This window comes from Lathamus discolor, chromosome 4, assembly GCF_037157495.1.
Source record: "Lathamus discolor isolate bLatDis1 chromosome 4, bLatDis1.hap1, whole genome shotgun sequence".
Taxonomy (NCBI): Eukaryota; Metazoa; Chordata; class Aves; order Psittaciformes; family Psittacidae; genus Lathamus; species Lathamus discolor.
In genome coordinates this window covers 36,508,838-36,524,317 of record NC_088887.1, presented here as the reverse complement: position 1 = coordinate 36,524,317, position 15,480 = coordinate 36,508,838, and the positions used below count along the sequence as shown (strand labels likewise).

Genomic DNA, 15,480 nt, shown 5'->3' with positions numbered 1-15,480 from the left:
ATCATTGAAACCACCTGGGTTTTCTAGTACCATAACATGGCTGCTCAGCCACCAGAGCTGCTGCCCTGATCATCCTCCAGCTGCACTATTCTTGATGATCAAACAGCTGCCCACAGAATTCAGAGCAAGGTTTATGGCAAGAACAAAAAAAAAGAAGAAAAAAAGAAAACACCAAGGAAACATCTGCCCACAACACAGACCACTGGCTCATTCAAAGCATCTCTACCAACAGCATTTTCCCCTCCTGCCACCCCAGCTGTCCTAAGCAGGAGAGCTGTTCACAGGGGAATATCTTTAATATACCGTAGCAACACTATTTCCAGGGTTAACAGAACATTTGCAAAAAATACCACTTTAACTCACTTTAAAGGGAGAATTTTACTGCTCCAAGAGCACAAAGCCTTCAAGAATAGTATTTAGGCCCTTTCATCCGCCATGCACTGGAAAGAAATAACTTGAGTCAATTTACTTTGGGACACAAAGTCCTGCTATTCTACAGGCACTGGGAACATTTGGTTACTTGCCTACTTGATTAACTTGCATTGCAGGCTGAGCTAACTTGTTTAGTAAATAACCTCACAGATGACAACAGCTGAATGACAGAGACATTGCCAAGAAGTTCGGAGTCTTGGCATTTCATCAGACAGTTTAATCACATCACATGCCTTCATTATTTCAGGTAGGTTAGTGTTTTAAAAAGTTATTAGTATTTTAGTTCTTCAGGAAGTGATTCTTCATAGCAAAGCCTTATTCAGTTAATTGTTTTAATCTCTGAAAAGTAAGTCTTAAATAATTCCTTTGTCAGATTATAATGGGCAGTAGGCGGATCAGCTTTTACATTTGAAAAAGTTCAAAGAAAAAAAAAAACAACTTCCAGGTTGCTTAAACCAGCACCCAAAAAAAAAAACAACCAAAAAAAAGAGAGGAAAAAAAAAGTGGTGTCAAATATCAAACAGATATTTTAAATGCTGATCCACGCAGTGACTGAAACATCTTACTGCATCCGAATTGCACAGATGGGAACAGATCTCCTATTTAGTGTACCAAGAACAATCCTTCCGGAGGCTCAGTGTAAACATTTCTGTTCCAAGCAGAATCCTCTCAATCCAGAGGAAAAATAAAAAAGTCCTTTCAACTAAACAGCACTGGAGTAAGCTAAATGAAAGGTCACATGCCCCAGCTAGACAAATCTGAAACACTCCTGCAGTTAGATCCTGCTTCCTAAAACAAGACCTACCTTCCTCCTTTTTTATGCACAAGCTCGAACTTCAGTAGCAAAGTAACAAAAGCACGTGGCTGGCAAGAGAACTCAACATTCACGTGGAATTCAGATGCAGTTTGGTATTTCAGCCCTGATTCCACTCCTCTCCCCCCACCATCAAAAGCTTTTGTACAAGCATTTGCAAGAACCAGAAGCCCCACAGGGACCCTGTGGGAGTAAGCCAGCAAAAGCTGGAGACAGAAACAAGCTGGGCTGGAGCAATGACCTTATGTAGTTCTTGAGTCAGAATCAGAACTGTTAGAAAATGACTGGCTCTTCAGAAGAATGACATCACTTCTAGGAGCTCTGATTTTCAGGTCATGCCTGCCTGCTGTTATTGCGCCTTTACACAGACCTGTTAGCTGGACACACCTACCAAATCTGTAGTTCTTTCTGCATAGGTAAATACCATAAGCACTCCTCCCTACAGAGAGAGTGCGTATAGACAGTTTCGTTTACAAAAGGCAGGAAGGAAGAAAACACATTTGGATAAATTGCATCAGCTTATACCCTCACTTGAAACAGTAAACATTACAATGGGGAGGTAGGCAGCCACAGGGGAAGTTAGTTAAAAACATGCAGGACATGTTTGTTTTAATGTCAAAGAAGCCAAAGACAGCAAATGGCTTGCACTGAGTATCAGGAAGATGCTGGTAAATGAAACATAACTAGGGCTTGGCCATGAGGAGAGGAGGAGACACAGAAATCCAGCTCTTGGGTCTTGCTCAGCCCAGCAAGCACCAGGAGCAATAGGCAGGAGAACAGCACCAGCACCTTCCCCAGGCAGAGCTACCACAGCAGAAAATGGGCCTTGGCTAAGATTTGACAGCCTCCTCAAAGAAGCAGCTCTACTTTTAAGCAGCATTTTTCTTATAGGCTTATTAGCCATTATTCTGCATTTTGCTAGTAGATGTGCAGCTTGGATGGTATTTGATAGTCTGAGGAATAGCATCCACACCTCTTGACAAATACAATACCCATTAGGTTTCAGCACCTTCACTGATCTCACCTGCCTCTGGAGAAGAATCCCTCCACTATGCTGAAAGCTCAGGACTAGTCAGTACACACATCCATCCTACACATGAAAATAAATATGCTCTGAATACATTCTTACAATACACAGAGTATATATACCCTGCTGTATATACTCAGTATTATATACACTGTGTATAACAATACATTACTTGTGTTATACCCACAGAGTGAAAGAAAACAGACTGAATCACAGCAAACAAAGTACTAGTAAATACCCTATTTCCTTCTGGAGAAATGCCCGTGGCAACAAAAATTAAGAGCCTTTCACTCTTTTGCAGAGACCGAAGAGCAGCTGGAGCACCCGGTGAAGCTTGTGACAAGAAGGGATTCCTAAGGGCTGGGAAGGCATGAAAATCAAATGGTAAGCTGTGCTTTTCTTGTTGCACGAAGCAGCTGAAGTTTGGAGGCAGAGGAAATTCCATTCAATTACCAATAGAAAATAATCTCGAAAGCAAACTATGACTACATATACGCAATTAATTTTGTCCACATGAGAACACAAGCAGGAAGCATGGGCGTTTGTGACTGAAGCGCCATCCCATTACAACCATTGAGAAACCTCAGATCTACAGCCAAGAGATATAATCCACACCAACACTAGATAGCAAAACAAGACAGGGTTTCTAAGCCATCTCAGCTTCATATCCAAGTTCCCTTCACAGATGAGGGAGCTGTGAAGCAGGGCATAAATTATGCCAGAGAAAGGGTCTTTGATCTCTGCTTTGGCATTCTAACAAGGCATTTGGAATTTCTCTCTCTCTGCTTTATTAGGGAGACTGCTGTCTGGATGGTTGCCTGCTTACTGTTTGCATCTCTACCCAGAGGTAAATATACTATAACAACACATCTAGAAGGTATTTATATGTGAATACACAAACTGAGGATGTTGTACAAATGCATGCTTTGCTTTGAACATATTTCATCACAATCCAAGGTTTGCTTACAGATAATAACCTTTAGATAAACCTCTACCTGAAAGAAGTGGTTTCAAGATTGAGGTGTTGCAGGTACACAAATCTTAACCTATGAAGTTTATCCTGCCCACATTTCTAAAAACACCCTAGCATTTCCACAATGTTAAGAAAGACTTGGAATCCCATCATTTATGATGATGCAAGGCAGTTAGACATTAAGGTGGTGGGTTTGCTATAGGCATAACCAGGTAAGTGAAAGGACCAGATCCCAGCAGCAGCCTCTCTGCCTAAATCTTTGCACATGCTCCACAAAGCTCTAGCCACATTGGGTTTCTGACATTATATAGAAAAAGGTACACTAGTATGTGCAGGTGAGGGAGTTCCTACAAGCCTCAGAGCAACTCCCTGTAATTTCCTTATCTGAGGCTTACATTCAGCAATATTAAGTCTTCTGTGTGTGGTTAAAACAGTTTGCCCATAAACACCTCAAGTTTACCAAGCGCTGCAGTGGTTCAGGAGGTTACACTTCCTCTGGAACTAGTCTCTCTCTTCAAGGAGCACAACTGACATTTTTAGGTAAAACATCAATGTGTCTCCACAGATGAGTGTGCAGAGTCTGTTGCCACTCAAGACAGCTGAGTACAACTGCAAGCATTTAAGTGACTACCCTTTGACTCTTTTTCTCCCTCTCCCTATAACAGGAGAGCTCAAGTTCAGTGTCTCTGAGAAAGCAACTGGGATTGCAAACAGCCCCTACCCTCCCTAAAATACTTTTGCATGTGGGTGAGGCATAAGGTGGTGAGAAGCCACAGAACACCACCTTGTCAGGTTAACATATTCCAGTTTGAGCTCCTAAGTACTCAGAGATACAAGAAATTCCCTGTTACCTTGTTTCTAACACCAGAAAGTTTTCCTGCTTAACCCATTACTTCCACTATTAAATTACTGTACTAATGTCAGAACTGTGCTGGTATCACCAGAGTGATCTACAGACACACACCCAAGAGCTTTCCACTTCCAGGCCTTTTTCCACAAGGCATAAACCCTAGATTGCCTACTGACATCCCAGATTCCTCTGGTAGAAGCAATACATAATTAATAAATAAACATGATTACCCTAGACCATCTCTGGGGGGAAAGGAGGGAAAAACAAAAAAGCCCAGTCATGACAAGTTCCCCTGCCCCACACTTCAGACACCAAACAGCAGTATTTCCTTGTTACAGGAATCTTACAGACTGATTAAATTAGCACACTCAGCTTCACCTTGAGAGCCTTAAACATTTGGACAATATTTAAAGCACACCATTAAAAAAAATAAAACCAGAAAATAAACTCATCTCACTTTACATTTCATTTATACAACCACAATAAAAGCCATGCACCAACGCACATTTTTTCCAAGGTAAAACACTGCACCTTCCACATTCAAAGCTTACCAGGTAGATCAGATGAGCACTGCTCCTGCTTCATACACTCCAGCAGCAACTGCCTCCCTCCCCACTGCTTCTGCCTTCTGGCCAGGCAACTCTGCTATCATACCTCCCTAGCACATCAAAAGCCTCAGCAAGAAGCTTAACACAACATCAGCAATCTTCAGCATTACTTTATACTTCTTCCCAGAGCTAGCTTCCGTAAGGACATTTACTTGACTTGTACCCAGAAATCTGTTCTTCCCATCAACAAAAGACCTCATTCAGCTGTAGGCTCTGTTAAATAACTCGTTACAGCCAGATTTCAGTCACCTGTTCTTGCCCAAGCCAACTTCAGCTGTGCTCCCTTTTGTGCCTCCTGCAGCCCTGGTTTTACCAGCTGAAGGCAGTGTAGGTTTAACCCCAGGGGTATTAATAGTCATCGTAAGTGTTACAAGGTTTGTACACTGTATCATACAGGAAGGGAGGGGTTATGTTGGGCACCAGTGTTCTCCATCTTCTCAAAAAGAATAAAGAGTCAAAAAGCAAATAGATAGACTTCTAAAACCAGTATCAAATTCGGAAATTACTGTGATCGGGAAATAGGATAAACTCTCTCCCTCTTTTGGTCATTAGGCAAATGCTTATTGTCCATTTTTCTAAATAAAGCCACAAGTTTTGTGGATTTCAGGATGATCTTTTCTGCATCCATGTGCAAGACCATACGATGCAAGCACTTTCTCTCCTGAGGGCATCCTGTGAACAGGACTCTTCCCACCAGAAAGCTCTTTGGGAGGATCACTTCTTCCAGAGCTTTCAAAACACTTGCAGCAGCCTCAGGCTCGCTCACCTCCCTGCTGTGGCTAGCTAACCATGGCCAGCCATCACTGCAATCTGCTTTCAGACATGGCATTGTTTCAGAAGGACTCTGCTGAGCTCAGCCTTCCCCAGCTCCCCAGGCCCGAACAGCTCAGGGATGGCTCTCAGGCTGCTCCCCGCTCTCCTTCAGGTGGTCATGGCCCTTCTAGGTGTGCCAGTTACAGCTAACAGCCTGGGTATGTCGCTAATTGCAGGGCTGAAGCAGTCTCCTTGGGGAGCACAGTCATACGTGCTGTGGCAGTCAGGGTACAGTACAGCAGAGGCCAACCTTTACTATAAATAAAATAAGACCCCTGTTTGGATACTGTTGTGATTCAGGTTCCTCTCAAGAAGCAAAACCTGGTCAGCAGCTGATACAGTCTAAAAACAGTTGAGCTCTCCACACAGTAAGGGAAATCTACCAACCACCAGAAATACTCGGTTCTCTGTATCTGATGGACAATTGGTTTACTATTTTTGATACATCACCATGGGGATGTGATTTTTCAGCTGAAAGTTTACACTGTTGGGCAAAAGCAGACGGTGATTTTCAGCTGAAAAATCTGAAAACTGAAGGAAAGCAGATGTTTGGTGATATAATCAAAGACATTTGGGTCCACAATTTAGCTTTCTGAATTATACTTTTCCTTCTGCTTTTATGTCTGTCTGGATGGACACAATGTGACACCAGACAAGCCTCAAAACAGACACTGATTAATATAGAAACAGAGATCCTGGTATGTAACAAGCTGAGCCCTGGCTGGTGTCAGTGGCTGCAAAAGGGAACTGAGACTCTCTTTGGGTTTTAGCCCAATATATGCACAGGCCTGGAACACAGGAATTACTACGCTGTGACTCAGAACATTTATTTCTCTCACACAAGTGTAGGGTACTGCACCTGGGGAGGAAGAACCCCAAGTACCAGTATAGGTTGGAGGCTGACCTAATGGTCAGCTCAGGTGGGAAGGAGCTGGCAGTACTGGTGGGTGACAAGCTGACTGTGAGCCGGCAGTGTGCCCCTGCAGCCGGGAGGGACAACAGGATCCTTGGGTGCATTGGTAGGAGTGTTGCCGGCAGGTCAAGGGAGGTGATCCTCTCCCTTCGCTCGACCCTGGTGAGGCCACATCTGGAGAACTGTGTCCAGTGCTGGGCTCCTCAGTACTACTGCTGCAGCTACTGGAGAGGGTCCAGCGGAGGGAGGCCACAAGGATGATCAGGGGTCTGGAGCATCTCTCTTGTGAGGAGAGACTGTGGGAGCTGGGCCTGTTTAGTCTAGAGAAGAACAAGCTAAGAGGGGATCTCGTTAGTGCATATAAATAGCTCAAAGCTGGGTGCTACGAGAAGGGTGCCAGACTCGTTTCAGTGGTGCACAGCAACAAGATGTGAAATACGTGCTCACTCCTCTAAACAAGATAACAAGGTTTTATTGAGGGACAAAGTCAATAAAGCAAAAGCAACAGTACTGGGAGTATGACTGTAGCCAGAGGTGCAAGTGATTAGTATTTGTTACAGGTTTATATATTTTCACTATTGCATTAGTCACATACATATTCATAATTCCCGTATATAGGCATGGGATATTATAATTAGCTCCAGGAACTTATTATCATAAGTCTCCTGAAGTAAGCAGTCTTCCTCTTGTAAGTAGGGGTCTTCAAGATGAAGTAAGCAGTCTTCCCCACAGTGTACTTCACCTTTGGCACAGTTGGACGCCCCAGTAATCACACAGCTAGCTGAAACCAGGCATATCTGTAATTCTTCTGGTAACTAGCAAAGATTTAAAACAGTGTGACCTTCCTGCAAAATTTATTGCAGGATGGGCAGACAAGGAGTATCCCAAGCTAGCAGATGTTTGGGAGGCTCTGTCTCTAAACTAACTGATAAGTAGAAATGGTGTGTGTGAAATAACTCATTCATGTTTAGTGGGGCCACTAAATCCTGTTATCTCACCACAGACTTACAACACATTGTTCTTTAAAGCTAAAGATACTTTAGAAGACTAGTGTGAAACAATTAACTCATGCTTAGTGGGGCCACTAAATTCCACAGACTTACAACATAAACATTCTCCTCTTTCTACAACCTAAGTTAAGTTAAAAAGTACTTTGATGGCTTGGCTTTGGAGTGAAGATTTGGGACTCTGTTTTCCAGGCACTAGCTTTTCTTATATCAAATCCCCCCCTTCTTTCTTTTACCTTTACAAATTCTTTTGCTATGTGACTCCGTTTTGCTCAAGAGTTCCGGCCCTTCTTTAACTTGTCTAATCTTGCGTCATTAGCGAGCTTTGTTTCTGTTATTGTAAACTCGTACAGTCATATCCACATAACCACACCTATGATTTGCGAAAGCCAATACATTTATGTGTTTATCACAAAGACAAGGAGCAATGGCCATAAACTAAAACACAAGAAGTTTCACCTCAACACAAGGAAGAACTTCTCTGTGTTGAGGGTGGCAGAGCACTGGAACAGGCTGCCTAGGGGGGTCGTGGAATCTCCCTCTCTGGAGACATTCAAAACTTGCCTGGACACGTTCCTGTGTCACCTGCTGTAGGTGGCCCTGCCTTGGCAGGGGTTGGACCAGATGATCTCCAGAGGTCCCTTTCAACCTTAATGATTTTGTGATTTTGTAGTCTGATTACTTACCCCTTATGCTTCACAGAACTTTGGCCATGAAAAGAGATTGAGTCGTTTCAAAGTGAATTTTAGTTTTGCTCCTTGGCAAACTCACAAATTCATGCTGCTTTTGTTCTGCTCCCTGCTGCAAATGAGTTTTCTATCCAAATTAATTCATCTGTGTTTTAATTTATAAAATATTTTTATGAAACAGGTTTGGTTAAATTGCTAAGCCCACATTCTGTGCTGAAAACACCTACTTGTCTGTGCTTTATAAATGCACAGAGCCCTTCTTCTTCCATAATGCAGTCTTCCTCTAGAAAATATAACACCACAACCTAGTAAAAGTTGTCCTACATGACAGTGTCAGATTCCCCCATTTGTAGTTCTAGTATACTTTCAACTAACTTGGAATAATTTATAAAAATAATTAGTATCAGAGTTATTAAATGAACAGTGTGTGTAAGTGAGATGCATCTGTCTTCCTGCCCTGCCTACCTCTTTGTTCACCAGCAGGCTACCATAGCCCTGGTTTTTGCTTCTGCCGGAATTGGTTGGTAAGATCTGTCCAGGCCACCCACCACCCATACAAAGTATCTGTCTCCCTTGGAAAAGTCATTTACCTTCTTTCTGGCATACTGGGAGAACAGCTATACCAAAGAGTATGAGAGGGCAGGCTTAGCAAGAGTGCACCAAGCCAGAGCTGCAGATAAAAGCCCTATTCTGCCAGACCCTCTGCAAGGTGTCACAGGGGAAGGAGGCAGAAGCCTCTGGTGCATTACTGACAAATTGGAAGCCATGATCTGACAGGCAAGCAACAGGAGTTGGGGGATTCATCCAGGATCTTTCTCGTGCTGATGTAACACCCTTTTCATGCTTCTTTTTTCAGACTTCCTTCCTACAAAAGCAATACTTGCTTATTTATGTGTGCTCATCTTCACTTTCCTGCATCCTCATTTCCTCTTGTGAACTGACTGGTTAATTAGAATCGAATCAGACACCTGATCTCAAAACTAATTTCCTCAGAAACTGGGTGAAAAATCATCAGCTAAAGAGACAAGTTCAAGCAGCACCCATACGGATGAAGTGAAAGCAACTGCGTGCAGCAACATCTGTCTTGCTGCACAGCAACATCCATCCTGCTGCAGAGCTGGCTGAGCATTGAGCATACATGGCCCTCAATCCTGGCACGGCACTTAATGCCCTCTGCCTGGCTGGGAGCAGGAGGACACTCATAGAAGAGGGAGGAAGAGAGGCAATAATGGTGTGATGAAGCCAAATTCTAGGAAACCTGGTGTCCCTAGCTCTGCTGCACACTGAGAAAGTTGTATGGGTTTTATTCCAGGTCGACCAGACACAACATGCCATGCATTTGTTGGAGAAACTGTTGTTTTGCCTTGCACCACCACTTCTCCTGGAAAGCTGACCCTCTCCAGTTCAATGCTGTTCTGGCAGATAGAGGCTGACGATCCTCAGCACACCATTGTAGTGCACTTTTTTCTCAATGGGCAGGATTTGCCGCAGTTCCAGAATGACAATTACTGTGGCAGAACTAGCCTTTTTTTTGACCAGATGAAGCATGGCAACTTTTCCTTAAAGCTCTCCAATGTCAAATTACTGGACACAGCTGTATATAGTTGCATCTACAAACAGACGGGGGATCATTCCGACAAAACACAGAAATCTAATATTAAACTCATTGTATCAGGTAAGATTTTTCTTACAGTTCAGTAGGAGGGACTCAGGGGCAGCATTTCTTGTTGACAATCCATGTATGGCCATCAGCTGGGATGGCTTCAATTTTTAAAGCAGATCTTCACCCAGTTTTATTCTATTCCTTGCTTTTGTTGGAAGAATAATTGGGAAGAAAATAAATGCATCTTTGTTAAGCTTCAGCACAGCATATCTATGGAAGCAGCAGGACTCCTTAAGGCAAGCCACCTGCCTCTTCCTCCTCCCTTCACAGGAGACATTAATGAATAATGAGGTCTCCACAACTTTTAAGCATTTGGCTATTTATGGCTTTGTACTGTCATGGATCCACCTTGTCCCAGAGGAACAGGAGAGTATTTCATTGTTTGCATTGGGTCTGTGAAGCAGTATTAGTTTTTTCTCTGGTAATTAAATCCAAAGTCCAGCCCATACACCCTTTCTGACATCAGACAGTTGCTGATCACCTTTTCCCTTGTAGCTGGAAGATCTGGATCTGGTGGCAATGCTGGACACATGCAACAAGAATTATTATATTTCTTCCTTAGGAAAATGAGTGAGACTGTAACACACGCTCAAATAGTGCCAAACAACAGAGCTAAGATGGTTGAACTACCCACAAGCATGGCCATCAGAATGATGGGGCTTTAAGTTTGGCCAGTTGACAGATTGAAAAAGCAAATTTGAAAAAGGGGATGCACATCAAACTAATCACAGTTTTTTAAGGTGTCTTGGTTGAATAAATCAGCAGAAAACTTTAATTTTGGTCAACTACAAACATTTAATTCCACTTAAAATAGAAAAAGATGTTTCAAGTAATAGAAACCCTTCAGTATCTTTGTTTTAATGCACATCATTCTCAAGAGAAAAATATTTTTAAAATGTGAAGTAAAATACTTTTGGTCAGAAAATTTCTAAGTGAAACGTTTTGCAGTTTTCAAAATGAAAAAAAGTGTTTTGAAAATGAAGAATCAAAATCTTTTCATTGTCTAATGTTTGGGAACAGTACAGTGTCTTTTACTCTGATTTAATTATGTGATCATATTTAAACATTCAATAAGTTTGACAAATATATTCTTTCTCAGAAAAAAAATTACTAACCCTTAGATCAATTATCAGCCCCCTTTTCCTGTTCCAGGCTCAAACATGTAACTTTGATTCTTGTGGGTTTTTTTCCAGCTCCTTCTAGCACTGAGGAGGCTCCTTCCCCCTCTGGTAAGGCAATACTCCTTAATCTGCTAACTGTTTTAAGTGATTATCCAGTGCTTTAATTTGAATTTGCCACATTGGTAAAACGTGCTGAATAGAGAAAGTCTAATTGACTTATGATGCTTGTTCTCTCTTACTAAGCCTAGCAAAATACAGCTGTCTCAGACAGGGAAAAGTATTTCCACTACTAAGACAGACCTAAAGCATGGAAAGAATACTGAAGTGCCGTCAGTCACCAGTCTATAAAGCTACTCACCCTTATAGGCATCATAAAAATCAGTAAAAAACAACATGGAAGTCATTCGGTTCTATGAATTAAGGCCTTTGTAAATTACTTTGGTATGAATAAACTTCTAGATCAAGAGATTTGGGCGGGGGGGGGGGGGGGGGAAGTCCTTTGGCATAAATAATAAATATTCTAAAAATAAATGATTTGTGACTCCACACAAGCTCTTCTGGGAAAACTAAAGCAGATCTCACCAAAGGCAATTCTGAAGTATAGTGCAAATGACAATGTCTCAGTTTAATCATTACAGAGATTTAACTACATTAGGTCATTTGCAACACTTCCAGAGGGAATGCAGTGCAGAAGGGCTGTCCAGCTCTGACATGTCATTGTCAGTAAATTCTCCCATAAAAATCTTGCTTGTAAGCAAAATTTTTCCTGTTAGCTCTACAAAACTTTAAACTGGTATCAAACCTGCAAAATTTTGCACATAAAAACCAACAGCTGCAATTTGTATTTTACTCAATGTAGCTGAAAGACATAATCCATTCCATAACAATAATTATATTACAGTTAATGTAATAAGTTCAGCCACAATATGACACTACAGCCAGATTAAATGGCAATAAACACAAATAAAAACTAAGGAAGATAAATGTTGCAGTGTTTTATCTTACAATTACACAGAAAAAAATAACCTCTGTACGTCATGAGCAATAAACAACTTGAAAAATCACAGGAAGTATCTATCCTTTTTAGACCTGCAATAGCTCCCCTAGCTGGCTTAAAGATCTTTGAAAACCACGAAGTTAAATTTAAGCTGCTATCATGTGCCTTCAGTGGCACAGCACCACATTACAACATTACAAAAGCAAGCAGAACAGGAGCTAGAATATCTCTAGCTGTTACCCTCCACAAGAAATAAGAAATTATTAATGCAGTGGAAAGTTCTCAAAATCAAAAGAGAAGTACGCTGTATTTAAAGGAGATAGTTGCATATATGTTTGACTCAGCCAAAAACTTTCTGACAACTTTTCCTCAATATAAACTATTTCTTACCATGAAAAGGTATTTTCACACGCACACACACAAAAAAAGGTGTTTGGGATAAGGGAGAGTGTTTCACCTTTGCTACAGGAGAACAAACTGAATCACATACGTAAGACACCCGAAGTTTCCTGTACTGCTGGATTTGGAGGGGCTTGGGGATGGAGGAAAGAACAAAAGCCTAACTTTTGCAATGCAACTTTTGCAAAAAGGAAAAAATGTTTTCTGTTGTTAACTTCTTTTAAAGAAAATTATCAGCCACAGCTCTCTTTTTTTTTTAACTTTCAGCAATTTCTTAAGAAAGGAAGAGAATCTGTTTTGTATTAGTTGTTATTTTGGAAGGGATTTAGAAAAGCTAAATGACTTGCTGAGAACAAAGGCACAGTATGCAGAAATAATTCTTACACTTTGCAGTCATCATAACCAGATCAGGAGGTATTCATTATTTTTACATAAAACAGAAACAGGTTTGATCTGTTTCACTTCTGCTTCATTTATGTTTGTTTGCTGGATTGTTTTCCCTGATTATTTTTAAAAGCTTAATTTTACTGTCACTTTTAGTTTCTTGTGAGACTCTTTCTGGGTCAATCAAAACTTGTTTTAATGGAGGGGCCTGGGCCTGGAAAAGGTCACAAGAGGCCAAGAGACTTGCTATAATCCTACATTTATTTCAAAGCTTTACTGAGGACTACCTAATGTTTACTTGCTCTTTACATGTTAATACAGCATACTCCTAGGAAGAGGGGAAGGAAGCACCACTACTAGCCATAAATTAACTGCAGCAACATACTGAAAGCTGATACCACAGCAATAGGAACAGCCTAAGAATTGCTTATAGAAAACAATATACAGCCTGATCTTCCCAGAGCACTTGGACCTAAACTCTTAGAGGAGAAATTTCTCTACTGCTCAAGTTGGGGGCTCAAAATCTTTCTTTACCTGTATACCACATTCAGCACAGGTTGCAAGTACCATCTGTGCCAAAGCCAGTCGGTGCCCCTGTGTCCACATTGTGGCTTACATACTAATAGTGGTACACAGTGCTGGTATCACCTAAGCATCTGTGGCCTAGACTTTTTACTACTTATTACTATTCTTTATAGACTCTTAATCACAACACCTGCCTCAGGCCCCAGGTAGGTAGAATGATGATGTATTTTATACTCTTTTAGTTGTTGTTCTGTCAGGATTTTAAAGAAGTGTTCTTGGTCATCCAGAAAAGGAAGTTGTGTTCAATGTTGCTGAGCGTCTTCGCCTCTTTTCTGGATGGTATACATTCACAGACTTGAAAAGGAGAATTCTGAAAGAGCAAAGTCCATATGATCTTACAACAGTCTTCCATCAATGCATTAGTGTAAACTATATCTTCAAATATATTTCTTGTCGGATCACCAGTTACATGTGGACTTTCTCTTTTTTAATTTTTCAGGACACAGCCAGATTTCCTCCAGAAGTCCCACTAATGCACCATGTCTGGCAATGCTTCCCCTCTCTCTCTACCTCCTGGTCCTACTGGGAGTTTGGCACTTGTAACTGGGAAAGCCAACCTTCTCTTTGGGAAGTTCTCCTCACCAGAGGACCTCACTGGGCAGAACAGCTGTGTAGACAGAACGGTGTGACAACTGTTCCAGAGCCACGTGAAAGAAACACCTTAGCTGAAAACAGACCTAGCACTAAGTGTTTATATCCTGCATTTTGATGTTCCACAAAATCAAAGGCAGCAAAACTCTGAGGTGGCAAGTCTGGTTTTCATTTGTTTCTTGGAGCCCGGTTTTAGTACTGCCAGTATGAACATATGGATTTTGTGGTTTTGCTTTAATGACAGCATAAAAGACTCATAAAACTACAAGGTCACAACATAACTGACCCTAGTGAGATCTTTTGCCTAAGATCTTATCTGCTGTCCTTCAAAAGAATTGTAGGGAGGAGAAAAGTAATTACCCTCTGTGTCAGATAAAAACTGGAAGTAGGAAGCTGCTCTCGTTTTGTGAAACGTAAGGACACAAACCTTGTGCAACTTGAACATGTGAAACTTTAGCTTCTGTTTTTACTCCTAAGCATCATGGGCTATCAGTAGCAACTTTACTTCCACAAGAAATGTAGTATTTCTTTAGCGGAAGGGTGAAGCTGGCTGAGAATGATGATGAAAGTTCATAAAACATCAACATAAAGGAAGTGATATGTTATTACAAAATCCACTTCTAAATAAGCCAAAAGCAGAAAAGATTTAATTCAGTATTTCCTCTTTCTCTCATGAAACACAGCAACGTAAATGTGATTATTGTGCAAAAGATGGATTCTTAAGCTAGAACTGTGCCAAAAGAAATTGGTACTGTGATAATGTTACATCTTTAAAAGCAGTACCTTTGAAGAAAACTGGTCAGAATAATTGTAACTGATACTTATGCAAATTAAATGGATTTACTTCTGGAAATGTCTGATTCAGGTAGCACAGATATCCTGTGTAAACCGAAGATTGAAAGGATCCTGAATACCAGCAGTATCAAGAAAGTCCAGAAGTTCTGTTTCAGGCCACAGCTGCTGCAACCACCCTATTGCAGAACTGAGAAGCATCCAGAGAACTACTCACCCAGGCTGCTGAACCACTGTGACTGCAAGGCGCTCCTTCTGGCTGGGCCCTCAAGCCAAGGGAAGTGGCTGACTCATAAGGATGCACATAAAGTCGTTTTGATTGGGACCAATTCCACTCTCTTTCCCACAGAAAGACAGGATTGTTTTGTAAGGAAGGAAACAGAATAGAGCTTCAAGTGGTATCCATTGAGGTAAAGGAGATGGTTACCTCTGACTTTCTTAACAAAGTGCTCTTTCCTCACAGTGGGGAAGAGGGACGGAATCCCAATCACAGCCTGAGCTGCTGCTGCCGTGATGCTCAGCTGGCACTTAGGCTACTCTGCGTACACAGAAGCTTAGTGTAGCAGTTGGGGTCCCACTTCATATAAAGATTTTAATATATGAATTGTACATACTGTGATTGTCTTTTTGCATCCTACCTTCCAAATGTTTGTCTCAGATTCCACGTATTTTTCAAAACAAAAGTTGATTTAAAATTAAAGCTTAAACAAACAAAACCCTGAAGAGAGCAATTGCTTGGTCTGTAAGAGTTCTTAATTTGTATTCCAGTTGTTCCTACAGTTAGCTAGGCTCCCCATGCAATCAGAAAGTCCAAAAGATGGT

At 41.4% G+C, this 15,480-nt stretch overlaps 1 protein-coding gene across 4 annotated transcripts in view; it reads left to right on the top strand.

Annotated features, from left to right (window-relative positions):
* LOC136013345 (butyrophilin-like protein 10) overlaps nt 1-15,480 on the top strand; it is a 39,009-nt gene that overhangs the window by 20,349 nt on the left and 3,180 nt on the right. For 2 of the 4 annotated variants that reach the window (XM_065677086.1, XM_065677087.1), the window contains 5 exons: nt 2,575-2,657; nt 3,068-3,120; nt 9,439-9,801; nt 10,983-11,018; nt 13,715-15,385. In XM_065677086.1, the coding sequence (XP_065533158.1) occupies nt 2,644-2,657; nt 3,068-3,120; nt 9,439-9,801; nt 10,983-11,018; nt 13,715-13,818 (570 nt within the window). In that variant the 5' untranslated portion in view covers nt 2,575-2,643 and the 3' untranslated portion in view covers nt 13,819-15,385. Of the gene's footprint in view, nt 1-2,574; nt 2,658-3,067; nt 3,121-9,438; nt 9,802-10,982; nt 11,019-13,714; nt 15,386-15,480 lie in introns of those variants that run through there. The other 2 variants (XR_010612232.1, XR_010612233.1) reach the window with 2 other exon arrangements.